Source organism: Eutrema salsugineum, unplaced genomic scaffold (assembly GCF_000478725.1).
Source record: "Eutrema salsugineum unplaced genomic scaffold, Eutsalg1_0 scaffold_10, whole genome shotgun sequence".
Lineage (NCBI taxonomy): Eukaryota > Viridiplantae > Streptophyta > Magnoliopsida > Brassicales > Brassicaceae > Eutrema > Eutrema salsugineum.
This window is the reverse complement of record NW_006256908.1, coordinates 5,815,167-5,827,352: the sequence shown is the minus strand read 5'-3', so window position 1 is coordinate 5,827,352 and position 12,186 is coordinate 5,815,167. Positions and strand designations below refer to the sequence as shown.

Genomic DNA, 12,186 nt, shown 5'->3' with positions numbered 1-12,186 from the left:
ACAGTTTTGGTTTTTTACCATATATATATATATATGCAGGAGAGCAATAATGTGTAGAAGAGCGGTTAGGGTAAGATCTCAGCTAAGATCTCACAAGAGGTTTGCGGATGCGTTTCTTACCTATTGCAACTTAGTTGACAATGCCAGGCTTTACTGCACCAATGCTCTTGAAGGTTCTCCAAAGGTTAGACCTGAGTTTCTCTTCTTCCTCCTTTGAATGCAAAGTAAAACCTGAAATGTTTTAAAGTAATGAAAGTGAGAATCCATGGTGAACAATGTGGTTTTTATGCAGCTGATAGGATGGAAAGAAAAGGAAAAGACATTGCTAGTGGATCCAGAGGAGATAGACTGTTTGAAGAATGTAGGAAGGTTAAACGAGAATGCGGAATCTATTTATGAGCTCTACAATAGACCAAACCCTGCTTGTGAAGCTGGATCGATATGGAAAGACATTGTTCTTTCTCCTTCAAGGTTCAATATTCAACAGGAGCTCAAATACTCAATTCAGAAAGTGGAAAGATTGAAACAGTATCTCCAAGAAACACCAAGGTCAGAGAGAGGAAGATAGAGAAGGGCACAAGTTTTCGTAGCTTTATTTCCTGGTATGTCACAAAAATTCATTTATGTAACACTCCTAAAAACGATCAAACAAAAGTGAATGACTCTAAACAAAGAGAGAATGGGCAATGCCTAACTTGGTACTAGTCAGAAAACTTCAAAGCAGAAACCAAAAGAGAATTGCACAAGCAATACCAAGCTAATGGCAAAAAAAACATTGAATGTAAGAGATGTTTTAAGGTACCAAATGCATTATATGGTTCAGTAGAAAACGTATGAAATCTCACCTTATCTTTGCAATGCTGCTTGTTCTTAAGAGAGACCAGTTCCTTCAAAGCACATCTGAAGAAGACACAACAATATCCTATTAGCATTCTCTCATAAGCAATGAAACAACAAGAAAGAAACTGAATCACCTTAAAACACATTCATACATTACTTCATAGTCATTCAAGAACACTAACCTATACAGAAGCATATCTCAGCAAACCTTGTGAATCCATAAACTTAAAGGACAGTTTTTGGAGAAGTAAAGAACAAAGAAACCATCACATTTAGCTATTGATTAAAGCTTAATTTCAAACAAACCAAAAAAATTACAAGATAATGATGTCTCAAGAAGAAACCAGAAGACAAAGAAGAAGAAAAAGAAAAACTTTGGAAAGCAAGCTCCTTCAAGGATGATTCAATTATACAAGACTACCCCTAGAGAAGCTACCACCACCATGTATTCAATCTTCCCCCACTATATCCTACACCCATCTTCTTCACTTCTTCGTCTTCCTCGTCGAAGACCTTTTCGCCGGAGGTTTCATAGGCATAGGCTTCACCCTCATTATTGGCAGAGTAATCTTTACCGCAGCCGCCGCTTTTTTCTTGGCAGGAGCAGCCTTCTTCCCTGGAGATGTCCTAGTCGAAGTCCTAGACGCTTTAGCTGGTCTCTCCTTTGCCTTTGGCTTTGCAGCAACAGCTTTCGTCTTGGACACAGCAGCGACGGTCTTCGATTTAGGTTTAGCAGCAGTGACTTTAGCCTTTGTTGCCTTAGGCTTAGCCGCAGTTGCAGCCGGCTTCTTAGTTCCTTTGGCTGCTGGTTTGGCTTTAGCAGGAGCCGAAGCTTTGCCCTTAGGTTTCGCAGAAGCTGCTGGCTTCTTCTTGGCCGGAGCAGTCGCCGCCGGTTTCGGAGCTGCGGCGGATCTAGCGGAGGGGAGCTTGAAAGAGGCTTTGACCTTAACCAACTTCCCAGAAGCAACGAGTCTCTTCAGATTCACGAGGAGAAGCTTCCTGAAAGTAGGAGGAAGCGATTTATGCTTCTCCTCGATGAACTTCTGAATCGCGTATTGGCTAGATCCAGTTCTCTCCTTCAACGTCACGATTGCGTCCTTAATCATCTGCATCGATGAATCAAAATCCAAAATTACGAATCCGAAAATCGAAAATTCGAAATTGAAAAGCACAGATCGAAACGAATCTCAAAACCTCTTCGTATGGAGGGTGAGAAGAAGTGCTTTTCTTCCTCGGAGCCTTCGATGCAGGCTTCTTCGTCGCCTTAACTTCCTTGGTCTTCTTTGCTTTACCACCTTTCGCCGCCGGTTTCTTCTCAGCCGGTGTAGTCACCGCCGCTTCAGCATCTCCTGAATCAACCTTCGTTGCGACGTTGTCTTCTTCTCCCGACATCTCTCTCTCTCTCTCTCTACTGATTCTCTCAAAAGAGCTTTCTATGGAAATTGTATATGCGTCAGAGAAATTTCTGATGAAGACGACGAGAACTACGGAAATGTTTATATAGTCAAATGTGATATGAGACAGAGATTTCTTCCTTTGCTCTGATTGGTTAATACAGCGACTACTCGGATCGGCGTATCCTCTCAGGTTTGAATTTCAACCGTTAGATCTAAATCTATCGACGGTGTGGAGATAAGGATTGTGAATGTAAGGCTGAGGAGGTTAATGGATGTGGATAGGTGCTTTTGGGTATGTTTGGTGTGCTTTTAGCCTCGATTAATCTTATCATAACTTGAGATATACTTTAGGAAATTCAGATTTGTTTTCTTCTTTGTGTAGGAAATTCTTTAAGGTTTCGTTTGAGTATCTAAGCGTTTAAAACGGATTATTGTAGGATGAGAAAATCGGTTATGAAGCAAGGTTGGTCAAAACTATGGTTTGTTTTGATAGTATTATGGTATCTTTGATTTTCTGGAGAATGCTTGTGGGGAGTTTCTGAATGTTTGTATTCATTGGAAACTAGACTAATTAAGGAGTGTAACGAACCAGGAAATGTTAAAATCGGATATTGTTTGGGTAGAAAATCATGCTATTAAATCCGACCAAAGATGACCATCTTCTAGTATATGGTGCCACATAACTCGTTGCATGTGTGATGTGTCTATCTTTTAAAGAGTCCCAGCTTAATTAACCAATGATTTATGCCTTGGATTCATTTTCATATTTCAGTTTTCATTACTTCGTGTAATATTCACTAGATTAAAATTTGGTTATAAAAGTTAACTTATAAGAGTTAGTGAGGCATCTGCGAAGTTTCACAATAATGATGATGTATGCAACTAAGCATCTTGCTTCTCAAAGCATAGATTTCATTTTTATCATCAATAGCATATGATTTTCATTAGCAAACATAAATCTCTGTTAGCAAACATACTACCATATTTGATTCAAATTCAAATATATTGATACCGGTTTAAAAATTTCCTACGTTTTTAACGGAATTTTTTTTTATCGCGCAAATGGTTATATAACGTCTTCGACAAGAATATGTTTATGCATAACGTTTTAATATAAGGATGATATAAATAACATTCAAAAGATTTTATATTCCAACAAAAATTACTAATTACAATTGAAACGGAGAGAGTAATTTGATATACATACAGTCAAAAACCATTAGTACAGTTTTATAAAATAAACATTTTTCATCATACATAACTGATATTGAAACCAGACCAAAATCAAATATTTTCAACTCACATATGCATCAAACCTTCTCCAGGTCGAAATCTAACCCAATCCAAACCAAAAACGAATAATTTGACCTAAAACTAGATTTCATTCACAACAGAAAAGAAATGGTCTATGAACTTATAGTTGATCTCTGACCATAGTTGAACGATTCCCGATTTATATATATTTTCTAAACGAGGGTACTCTTGAGAAATAAATTCAATCAATATATACGAAGACTAATGTAGGAACCTTTAATCTCCCTTTTGAACACGAACATAAATATCGTGAGAGTAAACGTGTTAGACATTCCACCATCTCTCATTCAAATATTAATTGCGTTCTAACTAATGGGTTTACTTTCGAATCTGTGATCAGTTACATTTTATATTTACCAATGGAAGCTAATGTTGGTTTCAATATACTCTAAAGTCTCTAACCATATATCTAGAGTCTAGACTAAAGTATGACCATCCGCAAACATGCAATTTAACAATTAACTTTTCCGTTGTAGATTTTGTAATGAGCTAGCTAGTGAATGGTTGATGCAAAACGTTAATATGGTTTCCATCTATCTATCGATCTACCGGAAATGCTAACAAAAATCTGTGGCTCTTATCCTTGGATATCAATAAATCTTTGATAACTTTATTTGGTATAGAATCATCTACATATGTTAATAATCTTAAAATAAACTACACCTTATCTGTATAATTTTCATTAATTGGGATAGTTGTCATTTGTCATCATTTGTCACCACCCTTTTATAGATTTTCACACATGTCATCTATTCATAATGCACGACCCACCGAAACTATCCAAAATTTAATACACGTCAAAACCTCCAAAATATTTTTACTAGAAATTAATTTAGCATCATTTACAAAAAACTTACGTTATCAAATTAAAACGATACTAAGACATATTCTAGTTTATCACAAAACTATCTCTATTGTGTTATTTGTTCTTGGGATAGACGAATTACAAAAAAAAAGTGACATACGGAGACATGGTCAGGCAAGAACTCTCCAGCACTTCAAACTACAAAAAGATTCCACAATTAAATCGACCAACACATCACATTCACACGAAGCTTTTGGAAAACACATGTATATGATGATGTTCATTAACAAACATAATACTATTATGAAATATGAAATTCTGGTAACGTATTGATATGCGTATTTATCTAACATAAAGTTGTATTTGAATTTTAGTATGTCGGTTTGAAATTTTTCTGCGTTTATAACGAATTTTGTTTTACAGTAAATAGTTATGTAACGTTATGGACAATAATGTTATATGGATAATATTTGCATATACAATTTGAAGTAAATCCCTAAAAATTTGAAAATGTTATATTAAACAAAAAAAGGATTGATTAATTAGGATTTGTTGTGAAAACTTAGAAACTTTATTAATCACTGGAATGTATATATAGAGTACATAGGGAATCTAGGTTAAGTACAATGCCCTGATGGGCCTAATGGGCCGGTATAAGAGTCCATATATGATATGTGTTATAACACTCCCCCTTGGACGAGTGAACCGGGTCAGCTACTCAATCGGGATCTCGATAATGCGCTGGGGAATGTTGCCTCATTAAAACCTTACCAGGAAAAACCCAGTGGGACAAAACCATGGTGAAGGAAAAAGAGTACAACACGCATTACTCCCCCTGATTGTAGCATCACTGCAGATCTCTAAGTCTATACATTCCTATCTGTTTGACGAGCTTCCGGTGTGTTGAAGTAGGCAATGATTTGGTGAAGAGGTCAGCTGAATTCTCACTGGATCGGACCTGCTGAACGCTGAGAGTGCCGTCTTTCTGCCAGTCTGAGGTTGAGAAGAACTTCGGTAGAATGTGCTTCGTCCGATCTCCTTTGATATATCCTTCCTTGAGCTGAGTTATGCATGCCGCGTTGTCTTCATACATCACCGTGGGCTGTGTGTCTTCGTCCATACCACAATCTCTGCGGATGTGCTGAGTCATGGAGCGCAGCCAGACGCATTCCCTACTAGCCTCATGAATGGCTAGGATTTCAGCATGGTTTGATGAAGTGGCAGTGAGTGTCTGCTTCATTGATCTCCAAGAGATGGCTGTTCCTCCATGCGTAAAAACGTAGCCAGTTTGAGACTTGGCAGTGTGCGGATCTGATAGATATCCTGCATCGGCGAAGCCGACTAACCCATCTTTATTTTGGTTAGTATAGAAGAGTCCTAAGTCTTGAGTACCTCGAAGGTATCTTAGGAGATGTTTTATACCGTTCCAGTGCCTCTGAGTTGGAGATGAACTATATCGAGCGAGGAGGTTCACGGCAAAACATATGTCTGGTCTAGTGTGACTAGCCAGGTACATTAACGCTCCTACAGCACTGAGGTATGGCTTTTCAGGACCAAGGATTTCTTCATCATCCTTTTTGGGACCAAGAGGGTCATCACTTAAGCTTCTAACTACCATTGGGCTGGTCAATGGGTGAGCTTGGTCCATATTAAATCGCTTGAGTACCTTTTCGATATAAGCCGATTGATGCACAAGGATTCCTCCTTTGATGTACTCAAGTTGTAATCCCAAACAGTACTTTGTTTTGCCTAGGTCTTTCATTTCGAATTCTGCTTTTAAGCAGTCGACTGTTTGGGAGATCTCACCAGATGTTCCGAGGATGTTTAGATCATCCACGTATACTGCTATGATTACAAATCCTTTGTTTGAGTACTTCTTGATGAAGATGCATGGACTGATGGGGTCATTTTTGTAGCCTTCTTTGATGAGGTAATCGCTGAGGCGGTTGTACCACATACGCCCACTTTGTTTCAGTCCATACAAGGATTTGTTCAGCCTGATGCAGTATTGATCTCGAGATGCATTTTTGTCTTTTAGTTCAATGCCATCTGGGAGTCTCATATATATTTCGTTGTCCAGGGGCCCATAGAGATATGCGGTTACAACATCCATTAACCGCAGATCCAGATTTTCTCTTATGGCCAGACTTATGAGGAATCGGAATGTTGTTGCATCCACCACTGGAGAATAAGTCTCCTCATAATCGATTCCGGGTCTCTGTGAGAATCCTTGTGCTACAAGCCGTGCTTTGTATCGAACGACTTCACCGAGTTCGTTCCTTTTGCGCACAAAGACCCATTTGTGGCCCACTGGCTTGATGTGTGATGGGGTCCGGATGATCGGACCGAACACGTTTCTGAGTTTGAGACTCTTTAACTCCACGTTTATGGCTTCTTTCCATTTTAGCCAATCTGTTCGATGTGTACACTGTGTTATTGACGTGGGTTCTAGATCCTCTTGCGTGAGCGCAACATCAAGTGCTACTTTGTATGCAAAGAGTGCATTTAAGTCGACTTCTTTTCGATTCCACTGTATTCCGGACATATTGTAATTGATGGAGATCTCATTGTTATCTTCTGAACCTAGAGATTCGGCGTCCCGAACTTCCATTGAGGGTTCATTAGATTGAGTCTCAGCCGCGGCTATGTCTGATATTGCAGGAATCCCGGTTTCGGTTATTGCACCTTTCTTTGATTTCCGGGGATTCTTATCTTTGGAACCGAGAGGTCTGCCCCGTTTGAGACGTGGTGCAGACTCTGTAGCAACTTGGGTCTGTCCCGTTGGGACAGCTATTCGTACTGGTGCATTACAAGCTGGGATGTACGATTTGGTTACTTTGGTCGGGTCAGCAAAGGAATCTGGCAATTGATTAGCTAGCTTTTGATAATGAATAATCTTTTGGATCTCTGAATCACATTCTAGAGTCCGAGGATCTTGCCAATTTAATGATGTTTGATTCCATGAAAGATCTTTGACCAGCTTGTTTGTCTCACCACCTAAAGAGGGATATACCGATTCATCGAATTGGCAATCCGCATATCTGGCCTTGAAGAGATCTCCAGTGGTTGGCTCGAGATATCTTATGATGGTGGGAGAGTCAAAACCAACATATATTCCCATCCTTCTTTGAGGTCCCATTTTGGTTCGATGTGGTGGAGCAATGGGTACATATACTGAACACCCAAATGTTTTGAGATGGGAGATGTCTGGCTCATGACCCGAGAGTAGTTGGGATGGGGAATATTTGTGTTCACTAGATGGCCGGATGCGTATGAGTTCAGCAGCATGTAATACTGCATGTTCCCATGCTGAGGCCGGGAGCTTTGATCTCATGAGTAATGGTCGGGCTATCCATTGAATGCGTTTAATGAATGATTCAGCCAATCCATTTTGAGTATGGACATGTGCTACAGGATGTTCCACGGTTACCCCCATGGCCATACAGTAGTCATTAAACGCTTGTGAGGTAAATTCACCAGCATTGTCAAGGCGGATAGTCTTTAGTGGGAAGTCAGGGAAATGGGCCCGCAATTTGATGATTTGGGCCAAGAACCTAGCGAAGGCTTGGTTCCGAGAGGACAAGAGACAAACATATGACCAACGGGTCGATGCGTCTATAAGGACCATGAAGTACCGGAATGGTCCGGAAGATGGATGTATAGGTCCACAGATATCGCCCTGGATTCTTTCTAGGAAATGAAGTGTTTGTTTAGAGATTTTAACTGGTGAAGGCCGAGTGATCAATTTGCCTTGAGAACAAGCTGTGCACATGAGGTGTTGAGGATAAGCTCGGTTTTCTTTGAGGGTATGTCCTTGAGAGTTTTGAATTAGTTTACGCATCATATTTGCACCGGGATGACCGAGCCGGTCGTGCCAAATAGTATAATCAGTAAACCGGGCTTTGAGAGTGGTATTAGCTTCAATCATACTGACTTTAGCATGGTAAAGTCCAGTAGAGAGCGCGGGTATGGTTTCGAGGATTTGTTTATGGCCGTCTACGGTTTTAGTGACTAGGAGGGATTCTTTGTTCCCTTGACCTTAGGTTTCTATGTGGAAACCATTCTGTCTTATATCCTTGAAGCTCAGAAGATTTCTCTTCGAACTAGGAGAATATAGAGCATCTGGTATTTCAAGTTGTGTGTCATTTGATAGCAACACATAGGCATGGCCATATCCTTCGATAAGGTTTGAGGGACCCGCGATGGTGCTAATATTTGCGGTTTGATAGGTTAGGTTTATGAAGTAACTTTTGTTTCTTAAGATAGTGTGGTTGGATCCACTATCTACGACTATGGTTTCCATTTGCTGGTGTGTTTCATTATGAATAGAAGATAGAATTCAGTATTGAGGAATTCAGAAAATGTGATAAATCATAAAGTAAAGCAGTGTCTGAGAATAAAGGCAAATGGAAAAAAAAAAAAATGAAACAAATCCCAAAATGAAAAAAAAATAAAGAACAAAATCAAATTGTATCAGAGTTTCAGATGATTGAATTAATCGAGGAGATCAGCTGTTTCATAGTCCATGGGGTCGGTCTGCTCGTTTGTGGTGTTCTCATCATCAAGGAGGTCGTCACCTTCCAGGTTAGCAGCATCGACTGGCTGAGTCATGTTGGCTTCAGCAGGAGCTTTTCCGTACTTCTGGTATAGATCGCAGTGGATCTTGGGGGTGCGACATTGCTTTGTTGGGTGGTTGAACATCCCACATCTGGTACAAGCAGAGTGATCGGGGTTGGTGTGGCGGGTCGGCTTGGTGATGCCTCGACCACGACCAGGACCATAACTGAGGTTAGGTCGGTTGCCACGACCATGTCCGCGTCCACGTCTTCCACGTCCATGTCCTCGGCAATTACCACGTCCATTACCACGTCCACGGCGGTGATCTGAGGATCTATCGGGTTGAACATGGTAGGACTCTTGACGAGAAGCTGGGACAGGAGCCGATCCCGGGGGCCTCATAGTGCTGTTCCTCATAAGCAGCTGGTTATTCTTCTCAGCGAGGAGAAGACAGGACAACAAGTCTTCGTACAATGTGTGTTTCATTGCACGGTATTGTTGTTGGAGCACAACATTCTCTGTGCTGAATGTGGATAATGTTTTCTCGAGGAGATCATTATCTGTCACATCCTCGCCACAGAGTTTCCGGATGGCAACAATACGAAAGAGTTCGTTGTTGTAATCATCTACGGATTTGTAGTCCTGGAACCGAAGGTTCTTCCAGTCGAAATCTGCCTGAGGCAACTGGACCATTTTCTGATGGTCATATCGCTTTTTCAGCGCTTGCCACAATTCAAGTGGATTCTCAAGAGTGAGATATTGCTGCTTAAGGCTCGGGGCCAGATGATGGCGTATGTGACATATCGCCTGAGACTGTCCCTTACGGGATGCGGTGTTACCGTCGGTAATACATGCATCGAGTTCTTTCGATGCAAGGAACAAGCGCATGTCTAGGCCCCACTCGAGGTAGTTATCCCCGGAGACGTGAAGGGCCTCGAATTCACATTTCTGAATGTTTGACATCTGAAACATGAGATTGATTTTGTTAGGGATTGTTTTGAGAAAATTTTGAATGCTGATGATGAAACTTTCTATTTTGAGAATATTTCTATTTTAGGAAAGTTTCTAAATTTGGAAAGTTTCTAATTTGGGTAATTTTCTAAATGAGGAAAGTTTCTATGTCGGGAAAATTTCTATATGAGGAAAGTTTTTATATGAGGAAACTTTCTATTAGAGGGAACTTTCTCGGAAATAGTAAATTTTAAAGGGTATGGTTTTAGTTACCCCGAACATGATGTCGGTTTAATAGCTGTGATTTAATCGGTTAAAGCCGAATATAATTTCGGTTAATGAGAACCAGGTTTAGCCGGTTTTAGGCGGTTTAGGAGGAACCCTAGGGGAGCCGAATATGATTAGGGTTTTATCTAGGGTTTTAACGGTTTGGAAAACATATTTTGGATGTGATTTCGAGATCTATAGGATCTGTGGTCGATGGTTTTAATAATTTCACAAGGACAACAAAGAAATCACGTGAAAAGGACTAGGGTTTAAGCATTATGACTTACGATTTTGAAGATTACAAAATCGTGAATCAAGCTTAGGATTTAGGGTTGATTTTCTTAGTTTATTCAATCAAGTGTTTCAAGCAAGAGAATCAACAATCAAATAAGCTGCAACAAGCTTATTAAACATGAAGAAAATCGAATAGGTTTATGCCATAAACATGGCCAAAAACGGTTGTTAGGTTTTTGTAGATTAGGGTTTTATAAAACGAGTTTAAAACCTTTGAACATGCATAAACTTGTAATTTAAACAATCAATCAACAAGTTATCAATCAATCATCAGAGTATCAAACACTTTCAATCAATTAGAGATCGATTTTTTTTTTTTATAGGGTTTTGAAGTGTTTAAACAACAGGTTCTATGGCTTTCAGTTTTAGAAGATACCTTTTCCACCTTTGGATTTCTGACAGGCTAATGAAACTGGGAGCTAATAGACCTCAGTTAGCCGCTACAAATTCCAAGGATTGATCACCAAAACTGGAGAAGCTGCTGGTTGAAGAAGGAAAAACTCGGATCTGGTTTTTTTTTTTTTTCGGTTGATCGTCGTGTACTGTAAGTGTGCGTGAGGGCGCGTCCGACGTTGGATCGACAAACGGTTTTCACCAGTAGATTCGTCTCGTCGAGGGCTTCGATTTGATATGTAGATCGTCTTCTGGTTCCTCACGGTTTGGAAGATATGCGTCTTTTAAGTTTCGACTTGCTTTTAGGGTTTTGGTGGTGGCCGGATTTATTAGGGTTTTTCGCTCAGAGAGTCTTATCGTGCTGATAACGTGTTGTGAAAACTTAGAAACTTTATTAATCACTGGAATGTATATATAGAGTACATAGGGAATCTAGGTTAAGTACAATGCCCTGATGGGCCTAATGGACCGGTATAAGAGTCCATATATGATATGTGTTATAACAGGATTTTGTTTTTTGATATTATCCTATATATGCTCTTTTCTATAAAACAAACAAATTTTGATCACATATGACTAATATTTGGAACAATGTCATTTTAACAAAGGAATAATTAATTAGGAATTGGTGTTTATATGTACTCTCTTTCTATAAAAATGAAAAAATCATCATATATGACTAATATTTGAAACCATGTCATTTTTAAAAAAGGAGTTATAAATTAGAGATTGGTTTCTATATGTACTCTCTCTATATATATTAAATTTATAAATCATCATATATGACTAATATTTGAAACCATGTCATTTTAAAAAAGGAATTATAAATTAGTTATTGGTTCCTATATGTATTCTCTTTCTATAAAATTAAAAATATCATATATGACTATTGACTAATATATGAACCATGTCATTTAAAATAAGGAATTAATAATTAGGAATTTATTCCTGTATGTACTCTCATTGTATTAAGAAAAAAAAAATTATCATATATGACTAACATTTGAAATCCTATCAAAACCAAATAACTTGCGTTCAACTCAAAATATGCATCATTCTTTTCCCCAATATGAAATCTTACTCAATTCGAATCAAAAGCAAAGTGTCGTGAAGTTTTATATGTTGAATATCATGAGAAAAGAGGGGACGAAGGAGACCACAATTCTCAATCCTAATTTTAGACTAATGTTTTGGAATGATTGAATTTCCGAATAAAGGGAACTCTAGCTTTGGGCAAAGAGGTCAAAATTTGGTGAAAGTATCATCGGACCACTAATTGGCCCATTATTGTTCATGTCTTCTCAAATCGGGCTTTTTGGACATAAACAATTTCGTTAATGCCTATTTTATCTCAACTTCAACTCCCTA

General features: G+C 39.1%; 2 protein-coding genes across 2 annotated transcripts; one reads left to right on the top strand and one right to left on the bottom strand.

Annotated features, from left to right (window-relative positions):
* Nucleotides 1-49: 49 nt before the first annotated feature.
* LOC112081566 lies at nucleotides 50-568 on the top strand. Its single transcript, XM_024148330.1, has 2 exons — nucleotides 50-184; nucleotides 293-568. Exons 1-2 carry the CDS (start codon nucleotides 50-52, stop codon nucleotides 566-568), a joined length of 411 nt encoding a protein of 136 aa, XP_024004098.1.
* A 492-nt stretch (nucleotides 569-1,060) lies between these two features.
* LOC18026883 (histone H1.2) lies at nucleotides 1,061-2,305 on the bottom strand. The gene is made up of 2 exons (XM_006410104.2): nucleotides 2,035-2,305; nucleotides 1,061-1,946 (listed from the first exon to the last, which is right to left on the bottom strand). Exons 1-2 carry the CDS (start codon nucleotides 2,230-2,232, stop codon nucleotides 1,326-1,328), a joined length of 819 nt encoding a protein of 272 aa, XP_006410167.1. The 5' UTR covers nucleotides 2,233-2,305; the 3' UTR covers nucleotides 1,061-1,325.
* Nucleotides 2,306-12,186: the final 9,881 nt, after the last annotated feature.